Here is a 16,329-nt window from a genome sequence, read left to right on the forward strand (position 1 = left end):
GCTGTCCAAGAATTTTTGAGAACCCCTCCAGGCGAAATGTGACACTTGCAGGAGTCCGCTAAAAATCCCAGTCCGGTACCGCCCTGTCTAAATGCGATGAAAACACAAAAACGAGAAAAAGCAGCTGGCTGTGCGAATCTATGCTGCAATTGCCGAGCGGTCCCTTGGAGCGCCCTTGACCCCGGCCCTTTCGCCGGAGTCCACCTTTTCCTTGTCATTAAGTCCTCCTCCAGGATCGTAAATCACCTTCTGCACCCATCTGCGGAATTGGTCGCTTATTTGGCGATCTCAACACCGCCAGTGGCACCGAGAGCCTTCTTCAGGTCACCGTAGATGGCGAACTGACCAGCAGTGATGGTACCGACCATGGCAAGACGGGCACCGATACCGCTGAAAGAGCCCTTGAGGCCGAGCTCCTTGGCGATCTTGACCAGACGGCTGGTGGTGCTCTCACCGGGGGCACCCTTGGACTTGTTGATCTTGGACAGCATGGTGTCGGCGGGCTGAGAGATGATGGCAGCGGCGAAACCGGCAATCAGACCAGAGCCCAGGTTGGCAACAGTCTGCATGCTGTCGGACAGGGACTTCTTGGGCCAGATGCTGAAGACAAACTCGGAGACCTTCTCGAAGGCAACGAACTTGGCCATGGTGTAGGGGATCCTGAGGGGCATTGTATTAGCTGTGCGGTTTTGATTGATATCCCGAGTGTGAAGAGAACTTACTGCTTGAACAGAATGGGGCCGAAACCGGCGTAGAAAGCACCGATACCCTCGTTCTTCAGCATCTTGGAGAAACCACCAATGAGGCCGTTGGCGTAGGTGGGCTCAGACACGAGACGGATACGGGTAGCCTCAAGAGGGCAGAGGGCGATATCAGCGAAGAACTCGGCGGCACCAGCGGAGGCGAGGTAGACCAGAGTGCGGTTGTTAGAGGCAGCCTCGTAGCCGATGGTGTTGATCGACTGCTGCTTGAAGAACTCGTAACCTCCGAACTTGAAGGCACCCTGGAGGAAGTAACCGGCGAAGGTGGGACCGGCACCGGTGAGCAGAGCACCGGCACCCTCCTTGGCGATGACCTGGCGGAAACCACCGATCATACCACGGTTGTAGGTGGCGGGGTCGAGCTGGATACGGGTCTTGACGCTGTCGGGAGGGGTCAATGTCAGCCTTTGTTAAGAATTGAGGTTGCGCGCAATTGGATCCGTGGCCAATTGCTTTTCACGGTGGGTGAATTGCAAGCGCCGCGACCGTGATCACTTCTCGGCCAGGATCTGCGCCAATTACAGAGAACGAGGTGCAACATACACATCAACGGGGGTGAGACCACCGTGGGTGACGGAACAGCAGACAGCGCCGGCCAGGGCGAATCTGGAGTAGAGCTGGAGGCCGGTCATCTCGCCGGGAGCGTTGGCCTTGGCCTTCTCGACGACGGCATCGAGCTTGACCGAGCCGGTGGAGGGAGCGGAAGAGGCCATTGTGATGTGCTGCGAACAGGAAAAAGAATAAAAATTAAGAGATTGAGTGGAGTGAGAGACTGAACGACTGCTGGAGGAGTTCGTTCAAAGGAAGCGCAGGCAGATGGGCAGTGAGGCTTTTAGGGAGGATGATGGAAGAAATTGAAGATCAGACTGGCAGCCGGTGTGTGTGGTGGCCCTTTCAGATAAATTATCTGTCGGCTGGCTGGAGCAAGGCAAAGGTACATCCGACACAATTTTTCCCTCGGGCTAACACGGAAAACTCTCCTGCTAACTGTCCAAGCGGCTGGGGACGCTCCACTTGCCTGCCCATCCACCAACCATGGGCCGCCAATTCCGGCCAGCCGAATCAAGATTCTTAAAGTCAATTCACCCAGTCCGCTTTCTCCTGCAAGCAGACACCGCCGGTGATAAATTCTTAGCTAAGTTGGCACCGCTGCAGAGTCATGGGCCATGAAGTATTTGTCACTCTAGAACATCTACGAGCCTTTGCCCCTTTTTGCGTCCCGAAAGATCTTCAAGCGCAGCCGTAATGCCAACCAGCAAACTCACCCAAAGCCTTGGTTTCTTCGCGAGTGTCGTCTTAACTCCGAGACAGCCCGACCTTTGGGAAGATCCACCAATTACCTCACTACGTCGCAGCTAACCTGCCCTTAGCGCGAGTCAGCTTCGAGGAATCCACCACGTTGCCGTAGTTGCGTCGATCGTGATTGGCGAAGTAGAGTGAAGCTGCAAGTCGCCGATAAGATTGAGTTCAAAGGTCGAGATAAGAGGTTTGCGGTTGCCCATGTTGAGCGTGATATATCAATTCCGTCTTTCAATTGAATTTTCCCATCTACCATTAATTCGGTGGCTAATTATAGAAGGCCGTTCCTTCTCTTCGAGGGTCTACTCCAAAAGTTCATTTGCTCATAGCGAACTTGGTTTTTTTTCGCAATCCAATCTGCTAGCAGCGATGACGGAAGCTACCACGCCAAACGCTTATTTCACATGCCAAAAGCCCAGAACTATGATCTGACCGACGTCTCAACCAGCGCCGGTCCCTTGCATATGCATGCGTCTTTGGGAATCCAAAGATTTAAGGGCGCAAAAACAATCATGTGAGAACATGGATACCACTTTTGCTTTTAGTTTCGACATCAAATCTCTGTTGCCGACCGCAAGCAGTGAGGTGGGGGTCTGCCTGTTTGCTTTGTAGCCCTCACAGACCCGTGAAGTCTCGGAAGAAACTCAAGCGCCCGGCCCTAGCACGGTTTTCATACAATTGCTCGATAAGTTGGTGATTATTTATTTATTTGGTATTTCTGGCATCATGTTAATTGACGGGTTCCGGAAAAGCCTTAAAGGCAAGCCCCTCTACCAAGGATGGCAACTTACAGAAACGTTTCCAGGGGTTCTCCCCTCCGCGGGTCATTCTCGCCATAGACCTCAGGCGAGTAGCTGACCTCACTGTACGTTTGGATCAACTCCCTCCAGTAGCAAGCCGTCGCGGCCTCAGTAAGGTAACGGTGGCGGAACGTCTCGACAGCATTGGAGGCTATCGTCTTGGCGACTTCGGTATTTCGAAGGAAGTCTAGCGTGCCTTTCTCCAAGTCTGGCCCGGTATAATCGACCAACATCACGTTCTGGAATCCCGGCAACGAGTCCCGGGAATCTTCAATAGGCTTCGAGTACATCAGACTGTGGTATAGATGGATCCACTTGGGACTCTGCATCACGTTGACGGATGTGCAGAGAAGTGAGTCGAGGCTGTTGAACGTGGACGGGGAATCAGCGTGGACGAGCACCTGATGGCGGCAAACATCGGGCGCGGACATGCTGGGTCGACGATCACTCGTCAAATGGAATGACCCCCAATCGTCTGTGTCGCTGGTTTCCTTTGTCCTGGTACGCCGTCTTATTGACTCCTGCCCATCGATCTCGGCAGCTATTTGCCCCAGCGGCTTGAATGTAACGCTTCCCTGGTTACCGTCCCGCTTCGTGTCCTGCCGCGAAGAGTTCGAATTGGAAGTTTCCAAGGATCCAATGAACGGCGCCAGCCAGACCTTATCGTCCTGTTCCCTCCTATCCAGAACCCATACGGGCTTGGTAACATCTGCGACTTGGCCGCGCACGTCGAGTACGAATTCGATATTAGGGATGTCATTTTTGGGGTCATTGATGATGGACTGTTGGATTGACTGGAGTGTGGCATCCGCAGCTACACGGGAGTCTTCCGCTATTAAGTTTGATTCTACAATATGCAGCTTCAAACAGAATGAACTTGTCAGCTCTTGTCTTTCTCAAAGCCAGGCTGGTAGCTGAGATCAGAATCAGGCGGGTTGACCTACCTCTCCATCGAACACGGCAACCCTCACACGGCCCTCTTGGATATCGATGGCTTTAAGATCGTCCAAGCTGGTATGGTATCTCTCGTACTGCTGCTTTGCACGGAGGAGCTCGTCAAACAGCCCGGGAAACGCCTTCCTGCACTGGTGCCGGGAGAGACTGAGATCATGTGCATCTCTGGAATACCTCCATCGCCAGGTCAGTCCGATTTGGTCAAGGAACCGTGACACTTGGATCCAGAATCGCCTCCCCAAGGCAATGAAGAGAGGTCTTCCGAAGTTATTCCCGGGCGCGCCGTCGGGCTTGATGACTTGCTTCAGCTTTGGAGCGAAGACCGGTTCGATTACGTCCTGCTTCCCCTCCTCACGGCTTTGGCGACGAGATATAGCTGGTAAGCGGCGTGGGTATAGTGCGTGAAAGCAGTCCGCGTGTTCTCGCCCGGCGCAAGGCTCCAGCAAGCCCCATGGGACCGAGGGAAAGGGACTCACGTCCCAGCTTATGGAGAGCAACAAGGCACAGACGACGAGCACGAAGAAGGCATGGGCTTGAGAGGAGCGTCGGCGTGGGATACCAAGGCTACAGAATCGTCTTAATCTAGGGAGTCCAGGAATCGGTAACATTTGGTCGCTGTACACATGTCTGTTCCGTGTCACTGGGAAAAGGACATGCTGGAGCGAAAGGGTTTCGACCAGGCTATTCGGAAACTAAATCGTATTGCAGACCCGGGCTCTCGTGCGAAGGGGACTTCAGAGCTATTAAAGGGAAGCCTGGCCCCCCTACAGCACGGCTCCCTTGGCACTGCGGCGGCCATGGTGGGTGGCATCACAGAGGTCCTTAGATTGAAGGTGCGTAACTGCATGCCTCGTTTGGGGGATGGATCCGTTTTGGGTTCCCTCAGCCTGCAAAGCCTCCAACCAGGATTCTTCCAGCGAGCAATGCGGTTGGCGCTGACGTCGCCGAACTCGAAAACGGATTGGTAGAGGCCAATTGCTGCTTGTATACATATAGAATGGGGTGGCGCCCCAAATAATCCGACCCCCCTGGTAAGCGCTAATGCCGTCAGCGATTCTGGCGAACGATGTTCTTCTAGCAATGCCTACTTATACTTCTCTTATATGTAGTCGTGGTGCTCTTTGATAGCCATACATATGTGGTTCAGCACCTATGCATGCTTTGGCCAATGTCAAGTACTGGGAATGATCGCCATTTACCTCCGCGCACACCAATACAACCATATCTCCCACTCTGTAACGGTTGGTTGTGGTTTGAATGCTGCTCAGCCTGGGTCATCTCGGCTACGATCAGCACTCAGCACCCAGCTGAGGCTGACGTTTGATCATCGATGCAGAGCCCGGCTCTGTACTACCTCTCGGAACATACGGCACATACCTTACCTTGCAGGATCCGGCTGTCCAAATATGTGGTGGCTATTCGCTCAGCCGTTGTGGCAGGCGCGCGGCCAGCGAACCTCCTATCTGCAATGGCTTCAGAAAGTGGAGGCGACTTTGAAGCGCGCTGGCCTGTTATTCTAGGCATAGAAACAAAGCGCGCCCAGTCTCGTAGGCGGGGTGCGACCGCGGCTGATGTAGCAATTGGAGAAGATATAGGCATGCCACCTACATCCACGCCCATAAAAGCAGCATCGGTTCGCGACCGTGAATGGGTGATGGATGGAATGGTAAGCTGCAAACTGCTGCAAGCGTCACTAACAGCTGGGGGCCGTCACGGTTGACGGGTTGCAACATGCAGCATCTGTGTGTTGCATGTTGGAGCCTGCTGCAATCCAGACAGCCAACATGATATGGTGCAGGTAAATATGCAAATGGATGGATCGGGTTCTTTACTTCAAACTTGAGGGACTGTGATTGAGCATTTTGGCGGTCACTGGCGCTCGTATCCAACTGGGCGCGACCCAGGATAGGCCCCCTGACTGGGACTGGCAACACGGTTACTGTAAGTCCTCCAGGATACTGGATGGAGTGATGCCAACCTAAGATAATGTGACTTTCATGAAATCTCGAGGTATATAATATATTAAGATATTATGAATATCAATAGATTGGAATAGTTATTATCTCATACATACCTAATCGGATCTGAACGAAGTGGGAATAGGTATCGAGATCCATGCTTGCTACCATCTGCAAGAGCACTCTGGGCGTTACCGTGCACGCCCCACTGGAGTCGCAACGCCCGCAGAACAGTGATGTCAAAGATCTACAGCAGCTCCCCTTGCCTGAGTGACGTAAAGGATAACAAGCTGTTCTGTCGACACAATAAGTAGCAACTGCCTTGCCGAGTTGATACTTTCTACAATCTGCACTTCAATCTTCAATCTACTCCGACACTCTTCTCTGAAGCAAGATACAATATTACGCTTCGCGTCCAATTACCACCAAGTCCACACACCTTTCGTCAGGACCAAACGAAACACAATGGCTCCCTCCAAGACACCCGGCTCCAACAACGCCGCCAGCGACACCTTCCTCAAGCAGCAAGCTGAAGGTAAGTCCCGAGCAAAAAAGAAGGGACCAACAAAATTAGGAACTTTACTAATATGAGATGTTTCTATAGCCAAGGGCCTCGGAGCCGACAACGCCCCCGCCCACAAGGAGGCCCCCGCCCCGGGCGAGGCCCCCGTCGCATCCGACTCGGGCATCGTCGGCGGCGGCAATGCCACCAACATCCCCGGCGAGAAGGGCCTCAAGGACGTGCCCGTCAGCGAGGAGCGTAACAACGAGACGAACGGCAACACCATGACATAATGATCGAATGGGGATTAGACTCTTTCTTTTACTTGGAAGTGGAAGGGAGGGAGAAGATCATCACGTTTAATGAATGAATGATATGGCCAATTCTTGATATTAGCGGGCGGCGATTTGTTGACGTGGACATGCTGCGCTGTGCTGGGCGGTTCATGCTCGTTCTGGTCTGAAACGGCGGTGCTGTGGACGGCCGGCCAGCTAGCCAGCGCACCACTTATAATAGACATGGCAATGATAACAAATAATGCAAACATGACAACGGTTCCTCCAGCGTGCAAGATCGGTATGTGGCTCTGTTGAGTATATAGAACATGGTTTTATAAGGCGGCTATATGAACAAAGGTAAATGAGGTGCATGTCTTTCATGCGTTCATTTCATCCATCGGGTTGTCGGCCAGACCAAAGACATAGGCTACGGCCCAACTCAGCGAGCTAGTCGTCCCTTGCCTGCCGGTGTTAAGCACTAATACACCCCGCAAACCCCGTTCACTCATATACTTGCCTGTCGAACGTTGTACCTTAATCCGACGTTCCGTGTTGATCTGTTTGTTTTCCTTTTCTTTCAATAAAGACCTTATTAACATCAACTCTCCATAGAGACGAATGCCGCATTAACAACCCGGGATACCATCATCCAAGGATACAGAGAGAAAGAATGCGGCTCATCATCACAGGGGCCACCGGCTTCGTCGGCAGCGAGGTCCTGCGCCAGGCGCTGCGCATGCCCGAGATCACCTCCATCGTCGCCGTCGCCCGGAAGCCGGTGCGGGTCGAGGAGGGGCCCGACAACGCGGCGGCGTCCGGCAAGCTCAAGAGCGTCATTGTCCAGGACTATGGCCAATACCCGGACGACGTCAAAAAGGAGTTTGCCGGCGCCGGCGCCTGCATCTGGTGAGTTCTTGGTCTCCACACCGCGCCCCGTCCCGAACCCCAGCCAGCTTCTTCAGCCCCACATCATCGCTACTGGTGGCTGCCACCCCTTTAACAGCATACCGACATGAATCGCAAGAAGTGCCATTCAAGATGAATGGGGCATCTGGCTATGTAGTAGCTAATCATGAGTTTGGGACAATTGCAGGACGGTCGCTGTCACGCCCAGCAAATCCAAGTCGATGGAGTTTGCTGAAGTGAAGCGCATCTGCCAAGACTTCACCATGGCCGGCCTGCAGGCCATGTACGAGGCCAGGCCCGCAAAGCCGTTTCGCTTCATGTACATGAGCGGGACGGCCACGAACCGGGACCCGAACCAGAAGCCCGGGTGGTTTATGCCAGAGTACACCCAGATGAGGGTAAGCTTTCTTTCTCCCTTTCTCTAACCAACCGACAAACCCCTTGTGTCTGGGAGGTCACGGCGGTAGCTCTTCAGGCTGACACATGTTCTTGTTGCCGTCGCGTGTAGGGGCAAGGAGAGGTCATGGTTCTCGACTTCGCGAAAAAGCATCCGGGGGCGATCGAGGCTTGCGTCGCGAAGCCCGGCCTGATCACGAGCGGGACCTGGAAGGATACACTGATGTCGGCGGGTCTGAAGGTGACGGGCCTGGCGGGCAGCGTCAAGAACTCGGAGGTGGCGGCGGCGATGCTGAGGCAGGTGGTTAAGGGGTTCGAAAAGGAGCCTCTGGAGAACGACGACTTGGTGAGGTTGGGTTCGTAATTGTTTTGGTGGTGATTCTGTGTGTGTCTTATGAGAATCGTGGCGGAGGTGGCGGCGGCGATGCTGAGGCAGGGAGAAAAGGAGCTTCTCGTGGACGACGACTTGGTGAGGTTGGGTTTGTAATCGTTTTAGTGGCGATCGTGTATGTGTCTTATGAGAACTGTAGCAGAGTAGGTTGGATAAAATCAAGCGCTGACCTGCAGTACCAATGGAGGGCGTACTTGAGATGTAGTTTACGGGCGCATTGAGGGTGAGACTGGACGGCTAGTGGAAGGGATAGCTGGCTACGCCACTGTGATCTAGCCTGCTGCTGTCGCTGCCCTCAGGTACGCTCACGTTAGAGTCCCTTCTCTTCTTGTTCGCCCCAACCTATCTGGAAATATTTCCACACCAAGTCAGCGCTCGAAGGACGTCCAATACATGCCGAAAGCGGGACAAAGCTGGGATAACTGTTGATCCCAGTGTTAACTGACCTCTAATACTTTGGGAAGTGTTTATCCCAGTGTATGTTATACTTATACAATTAGTTCGCGTGGTGAAGAGATCCAGCCCTTTCGCCTCTTGACGGGCGTTTCTGGCGATGATCAGGTTTGGTATTTACAGCGCAGTTGTATCTCAAGTATCTCAAGTACCGAGCTGTTCGTTCCTTCTTCGATTCAGTCCGGGCAAGAGAGCTCCCTGGCGCTGAACTGTTGTTGGCGCGAAGAGCTCCTGGAGATCATCAGGCTTGGTATTTACAGTGAAGTTGTATTCCAAGTACCGAACTGTTCGTTCCTTCTTTGATTCACTTCAGTCAAGAGAGCTTCTCGCGCTAAACTGTTATTGGCGCGAAGAGACCGGCCATCGATTGTTCAGCTTTCACGGTTCGTTCACACGCGAACGACTGGTGAGGGATTGTAATGACCCATCCTCATCACTCCTGTATTTACTCACATCTAGCATCCCTCTGTTTCTCTGCTGGATCGCAATCCATCCATCTCGTCGAAGCAATCTCAACTTTTTCGCGTCGCCCCCATATTCCCCAGGCAAGATGACTGACGACACGAGCCTGAAGGCGCGACTGAAGCGCGTCGCACAGAAAACCTATACCAGCATCAAACAGACGTCATCCAAGGTGTTCAAGATCGAAGCTATCAAGGGAGTCATCAAGAATATTCGCGCCAAAGAGCAACAGCAGGATGACACAGACACGGCAAGTCATGTCGATGACTCCAACAACGCCCCTGATCCCCAGTCTGGAAGCATCTTATACCGGATCCCCCAAGAGATCCGCGACGAGATCTTTCGTTACTTCTTCTCTTCCACTCCCGTAGAGTTCTCAAGTCGTCCTACGTATGAAGACGGCCACCACCCCCTTGCCTTGCTCGCCTGCTGCCGACGCATGCGAGGAGAGATCGGCCCCTTATGGATGGAGTATACCGAGCTTCGTTTGGGTTCCCCTGAGACCATGATACGCAAGCTACTCACCTTCCCCGGCCCACTCAGCAGTCTCCGCTACATCACAGTTTCCGGCCTTATGGGATCGATGGTAGCAGTCCGAACCCCAGCCAGACCTCAAGCGGAAGTCCTTATCCACGAGTTCTTACGAGTCTTAGAAGGCATGCGCCTGGAGGAGCTCGTAGTCCACGCGAATCTGGGATGCCTATACTTCGAACGCCTGGCCGCAGAGCTCCTGATCACGCGCAGCAACGGCTGGCGACGTCTGGCCGTCTCCTTCCAGCGATCGCACCTGCTCGACATGAGCGCGTACCTCAACCAGCCCGACTGCTACGACTTCGCGCGACGATACTTCCTGGCGGATCACCGCCTGAACCTGATGCCCGACCAGTTCCTGCAGGCCTTGCAGCACCGCGACGGACCGCAGACGCTTCCCTCGGTCCGCCTGGAGCAGAATAGCGAGCTGCCCTACCCCGACCTCACTGCGCCCGGAACCATCCACGCCCACCACTCGCTCCACAGCCCGTACTGCCGCAACCGACACCCGCTGCCCCACGTCGACTTCGTCTGGCGCAAGCCGCTGTGGGTGCGGGCCGAGCGGGGCCAGGGCGTCGACTACACGGTGCCGCCCCTGCGGGAGGACGCGAGCGAGGACCGGCCCTATTTGCAGACCAAGGAGAAGATCTTGCAGGAGAGCTCCGGTTCGGGCCTCCGTCATCGGGTGGTCAAGTGCGATTACCGATCGCTTCAGTATGGTTGGGACGATGAGCTACATTCGGCCGGACGGTCAAGAAGATGAGAGCACTGGGGCTGGAAGTTACGGATGAATGGGGGAGTTATTTGCAACAACTGGAATAATCACACGATCACATGGAATAATCGTTCGGGGACAAGGATTTGGGGGTGATTCCGGGGTCAGACATTTGCACTATAGTCACTCCAATTGAGATGATTTGGGATAAACTCGTGAAGCCTGTGTACCTCGTGTGATTATGCCGTTGATGTGCCCGCTGCTGTTATTCCGTCCATGTGATTATGCTATTGCTGTTCCCGCTTCTGTTATTCCGTTTATTGTTGATGATATTGTTAATCCCGCTACTGCTATTCCGTTTATTTGCTTATGCTGTTACTGTGCCCGCTACCGTCATTCCGTTCATATGGTATGATATTGCTTTGGCCGCTACTGATATTCCATTCATGTAGTTATGCTATTGCTGTGCCCGCTACTGTTACTCCATTCATGTGACAAGGCCCTTGGTAATGGGGGTCGAAGTTGTGAACAGTCCGTGTCTCTCTTAGTAACCCAGAAGCAGCTCACCGAAACCATAATACCACAATGGATTCTGCCAGCGTCAGATTCCCCCGTGTCCTGGCTGTGTTGGCTCAAGGGTTACTTACAGTGGTGCAACTATTAACGGAAACCCCGCGCATCGTCTGCCTTACCTTTGTGATGCATCTAGTAGAGACCAGATATGCGTGATTACGGCCATAAGAATACAGGAACTGGAAAAACATGCCTTGACTTGCTATACGGACGGTGTGTGACAGTTTCCTTACGCGACTTAGCCCTTGTACGACTAAGATTACGTTGCCTTCAGGTCGCCCCAGCAAAGTACTTCTTCCCGACTTGGCCATATCTTTAATGGTAACCCTTACGTGATCTTCACGAAGAAACTCAGTTCCTCCCAACCATGACGGGTAATTAGACCATATCCGGTCTACGGTTATTCTAGTTACGGCAGGTCCGGTTGTGTTGGTCACGCTCTGAAGGAAGCGGTCCTATCACGTGTGATAATGCAGTTGGTCGATATTGTGTCCGTACAGGGCAAACGAGCACAGTTTTGTGACCAACTTACATAAACGACACTGAATTTAGAGAGGTCCTTCGTCACTCAAATAGAACACTGTCCTGAATTCCTGGCCATTGCAAACCAAGTCTGTCTAACACACCTCCATTGTCCATTTACCTCACCACATTTTCTCAACCACCAGCACCAATCTGCAGTACACTCGCGCCGCGATGAACATGACCCGCCGTGCTTTGAATCTGGGGGCTATCCCCTTCAGCATCTTCAAGACCTATTACCTCTTCGCGGTATCCGACATCCCGGCCGTCACCTTGCCTGCCGTACGTCCAAGTTCTATTATTATTTGTTTAGCTAGACCCGATATTACCGAACAAGAATATGCTTGCTGATCAGAAGAGTAGATGGCCATAGCCCTCGGCATTGCCGGGCCTTGCAGCTGGCAACGCACCCTTTTCGCTTTGCTATGGGTTCAACTGCATCTTCTCCCCTTCCAGGTACGTCTAGGAACATTTAAGACCTACCATGTTGAGGGAATTTCACTGGCTAACGTGGCGATGATCAGGTGAGAAATCAGGTTCGTCGTACCATTCTCCTTTCATCGAACCAAGTGACGAAACAAATCTGTTAACCCAAGCTCTCAGCTGGGCGGTATCGAAGAGGACAGGATGGCCAAGCCGTACCGGCCCTTGCCCTCGGGCAGGATCACCGTGGGGCAAGCCACCCTCCTCCACCGAGTCTCCTTCCTGCTCATGTGGGTGGCTGCCTTCCAGGCAAACACGCTCGCTTGCACGCTGGTCTACTCCATCGCCATCATGTCGTACAACGAGGGCGGCCTGTCCGAGTTGGCGGTGCCCCGGAACCTGGTCGGGGCTGTGGGCATTGGCTGCTACTGCTGGGGCACGACCGCCATCCTCGGTAAGAAATCACCCCATGAAAAGCGTCCCTTTTCCTGATTGCTATGGTGCTGACAATTGTCTGTTAGACGGCGGTAAAGATTTACAGGGGCTCAGGGCTGTTGCGGTATTGATTGCTTTTGGCTTGTTCGCGACTACGGTGAGCGGCTACCTCCCCCTTTCCTCCCAGCCTCCTTGAGATCCTTCGAATTCCGTTCAGTTTCGTCCCAATAATGCCCCGGCCATACCTAAATCACGACATCTGATCTAAAATGCAGGGCCATGCTCAGGATTTCCGTGATCGTTCCGCTGATCAGGCACGAGGCCGGACGTCCATACCCCTGTTACTCTCCCAGCCCGTGGCTCGCTGGTCTCTGGCCGCCATCTCGGCGGCCTGGACCGTGGGACTGGTCTTACTGTGGCAACCGCCGGTACTTGCTACTATAGCTTATGTTACCTTGGGTGTTTCATACATGACCGGTTTCCTCGCTAGTTACGACGAGAAGGACGATTATTACTCCTATTGCTGGTATGGCGTAAGTGGATCTTTCACCCCTTTGTATTTGCCTGCAGTTCACTGAATGAATATATAGTTCTGGCTCCTCGGCAGCAACCTTCTGCCCATCTTTCCTCGCTTGAGAGGGGAACTCCTTTGGACGGAGGAGGACTATGATTTCTTAGGGGGATGAATAATGACAGAACTAAAGAACTCTGGAGGTGCAAGGTGGGCCAATCACACAATGAACCAAGAGACCAGATGAGCAGTGAAAGAAATTTCGCTGGGCTACTAATGGCGCAAGGGATATATACATAGTCTTAGATACCCCTGACAATAAGACGACACTGCTTACCTAAATATGTTCTTGGCCGACGGCTAGTTACTGAGGGCTATGTGGATCTGCCGGCGCTGCGGTGAGTGGACCGCGAGGGCCGGGCCGCGGTGGATTATCTCCGCGGGGTTGGTCTCGTTTCATTTCGGATGCAGGAAGGGCGGGAGAAGATTGAGAGGTATCGGGGGGCTTTGCGGGGTGGGTATGGAGAGATGACGCTGTTCGTTTTGTCTAAGTATTTACATGGATGGGGCAGAATTAACTGTCATCGTTTCTGTCTTCTAGATGGAGTATTGGCACATTGTCATGGTGACTAACGTTGGATGTCTTGTTGGCTGCGTGAGGTATACATTTGCCCCTCATGTCCGGTTTTGAATTCACAAATGCGTCTGATTAGCCGCGACTTCTTTGAGGTATTGATGGGCACTGCTTGGCTTGCATGGTGAGCTCGAGTTGGGCGACTTGCGCGGCTGATTTAGCGAGATTGGGGAGTTGGCCTAGTGGCGGGGTGTTGCCGGCCACCCACTACAGAGCGCCAAAACGCCATAGCGAGGGAGGGCGTTTGGCGCGTACAAACTGATTTGCCCACACGCTTGTTGGTCAGACTCGACGCTTCCTCTGTAGGCCAGCATCTCAAAACAATGGCAACCTCGTCCTATCTAAAAGCTGACATCACGCCCCGGCACGTAGTGATGCAATCAGACACGTTGCCCGTATCCCTCCGCTTGCGCATTTGGGCCAGCCAGTATCTCTACCCTGGCAGGAATCGCGGGGGGTTGGGCAACGTCGTCCGCCTACCTTTCGGGAAGGTCATCAAGCTGAACACTACCAGAAATGAGGCCGACGCAATGGAATTCGTCCGCGCCAATACGTCGATACCTATCCCCAAGGTCTACGAGGTATACGAGCGGCCCGATGGCGCTGTCGACATTGTCATGGAAGCGCTCCCAGGCGATGGCACCGACTACACCAACATGAGTCCCGAACAAGTCCGGGCGTTTGGCGATGAGCTCTCGGGCTATCTGCACCAACTGCGAAACCTTGAGCCGCCCGAGAAGGGGTTTATCGGGTCGGTAAATGGGGGGTCGTTATTGGACCACCGAGTTGGCCATGTCCGCTTCGCACCTTTCCATACTGTGGACGACTTTCATTCGTACCTGCGCCTGGGTGGGCCGCTAGACACATGGATGTATAATCCCGTGGTCAAAAAAGTCCACGGTAGATCCGGCACCTACCGCGTGAAGTTCACCCATGCTGATCTCAATCCCACCAACATCCAATACCACAACGGGCGGATCGCGGGCATCATCGACTGGGAATTTGCCGGCTGGTACCCGGAGTACTGGGAGTACACCAAGATGCGGTTCGCCGACCGTCCCGTGTACCAGAAATTATTTGAGGCCGTCGAGGCCTGCCCGGGCATTGACAAGTACCCTGAGGAGCTCGAGGCTGAGCGGGACATTTGGCAGCGCCTGAGCCCTTGGGCCTATGACGACTTCTACGAACAACCTGAGAATGTTGCTGCTTTCTGTAAATCTATAGCTGGCGCGCAATGTCGAAGTGTAGATAACACAGCTCGTACTAGTGTTAAAAGCTCCTGACGATACGTGATTTTTAAGCTGATAAAAAGGTAGCCGGTGATATTATAATCAACGCACATTTTCCTGTCAGCGACATATATATGCTCTTACAGGTTTGAGAACTGCTACCTGGGTATACCGTAAGAATCCCTCGCCGGTATTCCGTCAGCTGGCAGATTGAGGGGGAGCTCCTTTGACATTCTCAAAAGGAGGGGATAGGTCCATTTAAAGAGGCTTCGCAGAACACCAGGACTTCAACTAGATAAAGGATTCTTTATTTCAAACCACAAAGAGTGTTGGGACTGAGGGTGTCATGGGCCTGAAACCTTGCATTTCCACCGGATGCTGAAATATAAATAAACGAACCAATCTCTTTAAAGTGTAGTAGAAAGCAACTAGTGAGACAGACACCATACGACTAATGCAATGGCCACCTCAGCGTCAGACCTTTCCCAAGATGGGCTGGAAGAGGAAAACAGCAACTTTCCGGACTACACAATTTCCGAGTTGCTTGGACTGGTAAATCCTGAGTTTCGGTATACAGCACTCAAAACGAAACCGTCTAAGAGTGACGACTGGGTCCAAATATCGGCTAATGACATTACGAAGCTCGAGGGGTTCACCAATGCCAACTTGGGCTTGATGTTCGAGGACCTCCTGGAGCAGGGGGTGACCCTGACTCCTCGAGAGGATCTCAAGCTCGAGGTCGCGCAGTACGGTGGGGAACGAGTCGGACATAAATACCAATTCGACCGCGCTCTTAACCCCTGAATAAAGGCCAACGCCATCGTTTGCATCAACAAGACGATAGCGCGTCTCCAGGACCGGCTGGGCACCCCTCCGAAGACCTACGGCCTCGTGACACAGAATCGGGGTCGCCGCCGCCCGATACCGATCGGCCAGATTCCCGGGCAAAAGAAACCTATGCACGCGAACTGGCTCGTCGCTTTCCCCGGCGAGTGGAGACCGGAAGGCGTCGACCTGGCGGGCCAGCTGAAGGCCCCGCGGAATTTCGACCCGACGGACGTCGTCTTCATCAACCCGGCCGACGAGGACGAGTGGGAAGAGCCGCCCGCGGAAATCGTGGCGGCTAATTGGTGCCTCCGGCAGTGCGGCACCTACGCCTGGCAGACCGGGTGCCGGTACATGTTCCTGGTGACCGTCGAGTACGTCACCGTCCTTCGCTTCCACCTGGTCGAGGGAGGGGGCGAGGAGGACCCCACGAGCAGCACCGTCTTGGGCGTCGAGTACGCCTACTTTCCGTACAGCCGCCACGGCGAGCAGGAACTCTCGTTGTGCAAGACGGTATGGGCCCTGACGTTGATGGCGCAGCATCCCCGGCACCGCGACATCGTCCCGCGCAGGAGGATGCTGCCTTTGAATACCTGGTACGCGTATACTACCGCCGCAGAGGGGCGCACGTACTACATCCATCACCTTTCCGAGATCATCCGGGATTCGATTCCAGGTAATGGGCCGAAGATCATCGACATCTCCAAAGCAAGGGACGAAGAACTTATTCAAAGAATTGCCCATCGGGTAGGGGAGGTTGGCAGATAGTTG

General features: G+C 53.6%; 8 protein-coding genes across 8 annotated transcripts; 6 read left to right on the plus strand and 2 right to left on the minus strand.

The window, feature by feature from the left end:
• Positions 1 to 275: 275 nt before the first annotated feature.
• PG985_009408 (uncharacterized protein) lies at positions 276 to 1,474 on the minus strand (the record flags this gene model as incomplete). Its single annotated transcript, XM_066829176.1, has 3 exons — positions 276 to 660; positions 723 to 1,142; positions 1,305 to 1,474. The coding sequence occupies 3 exons, from the start codon at positions 1,472 to 1,474 to the stop codon at positions 276 to 278; spliced, it is 975 nt and encodes a 324-aa protein (XP_066684088.1).
• A 1,201-nt stretch (positions 1,475 to 2,675) lies between these two features.
• On the minus strand, positions 2,676 to 5,931 carry PG985_009409 (endoplasmic reticulum-resident kdel protein; the record flags this gene model as incomplete). Its single annotated transcript, XM_066829177.1, has 7 exons — positions 2,676 to 2,718; positions 2,852 to 3,654; positions 3,805 to 4,190; positions 4,291 to 4,378; positions 5,192 to 5,485; positions 5,647 to 5,738; positions 5,889 to 5,931. The coding sequence occupies 7 exons, from the start codon at positions 5,929 to 5,931 to the stop codon at positions 2,676 to 2,678; spliced, it is 1,749 nt and encodes a 582-aa protein (XP_066684089.1).
• Positions 5,932 to 6,237: 306 nt separating this feature from the next.
• Positions 6,238 to 6,567, plus strand: PG985_009410 (uncharacterized protein; the record flags this gene model as incomplete). The annotated part of the gene is made up of 2 exons (XM_066829178.1): positions 6,238 to 6,307; positions 6,377 to 6,567. The coding sequence occupies 2 exons, from the start codon at positions 6,238 to 6,240 to the stop codon at positions 6,565 to 6,567; spliced, it is 261 nt and encodes an 86-aa protein (XP_066684090.1).
• A 655-nt stretch (positions 6,568 to 7,222) lies between these two features.
• PG985_009411 (uncharacterized protein) lies at positions 7,223 to 8,341 on the plus strand (the record flags this gene model as incomplete). Its single annotated transcript, XM_066829179.1, has 4 exons — positions 7,223 to 7,458; positions 7,646 to 7,856; positions 7,967 to 8,200; positions 8,267 to 8,341. The coding sequence occupies 4 exons, from the start codon at positions 7,223 to 7,225 to the stop codon at positions 8,339 to 8,341; spliced, it is 756 nt and encodes a 251-aa protein (XP_066684091.1).
• Positions 8,342 to 9,248: 907 nt separating this feature from the next.
• PG985_009412 (uncharacterized protein) lies at positions 9,249 to 10,454 on the plus strand (the record flags this gene model as incomplete). The annotated part of the gene is made up of 1 exon (XM_066829180.1): positions 9,249 to 10,454. One exon carries the CDS (start codon positions 9,249 to 9,251, stop codon positions 10,452 to 10,454), a length of 1,206 nt encoding a protein of 401 aa, XP_066684092.1.
• A 1,221-nt stretch (positions 10,455 to 11,675) lies between these two features.
• Positions 11,676 to 13,045, plus strand: PG985_009413 (uncharacterized protein; the record flags this gene model as incomplete). Its single annotated transcript, XM_066829181.1, has 6 exons — positions 11,676 to 11,783; positions 11,865 to 11,957; positions 12,105 to 12,378; positions 12,446 to 12,516; positions 12,635 to 12,892; positions 12,950 to 13,045. The coding sequence occupies 6 exons, from the start codon at positions 11,676 to 11,678 to the stop codon at positions 13,043 to 13,045; spliced, it is 900 nt and encodes a 299-aa protein (XP_066684093.1).
• A 782-nt stretch (positions 13,046 to 13,827) lies between these two features.
• Positions 13,828 to 14,787, plus strand: PG985_009414 (kinase-like protein; the record flags this gene model as incomplete). The annotated part of the gene is made up of 1 exon (XM_066829182.1): positions 13,828 to 14,787. The coding sequence occupies one exon, from the start codon at positions 13,828 to 13,830 to the stop codon at positions 14,785 to 14,787; it is 960 nt and encodes a 319-aa protein (XP_066684094.1).
• A 405-nt stretch (positions 14,788 to 15,192) lies between these two features.
• Positions 15,193 to 16,326, plus strand: PG985_009415 (uncharacterized protein; the record flags this gene model as incomplete). Its single annotated transcript, XM_066829183.1, has 2 exons — positions 15,193 to 15,471; positions 15,544 to 16,326. 2 exons carry the CDS (start codon positions 15,193 to 15,195, stop codon positions 16,324 to 16,326), a joined length of 1,062 nt encoding a protein of 353 aa, XP_066684095.1.
• Positions 16,327 to 16,329: the final 3 nt, after the last annotated feature.

The sequence above is a fragment of the Apiospora marii genome, assembly GCF_038362585.1.
Source record: "Apiospora marii strain CBS 49790 chromosome Unknown utg000005l_segment0_segment0, whole genome shotgun sequence".
NCBI lineage: Eukaryota > Fungi > Ascomycota > Sordariomycetes > Amphisphaeriales > Apiosporaceae > Apiospora > Apiospora marii.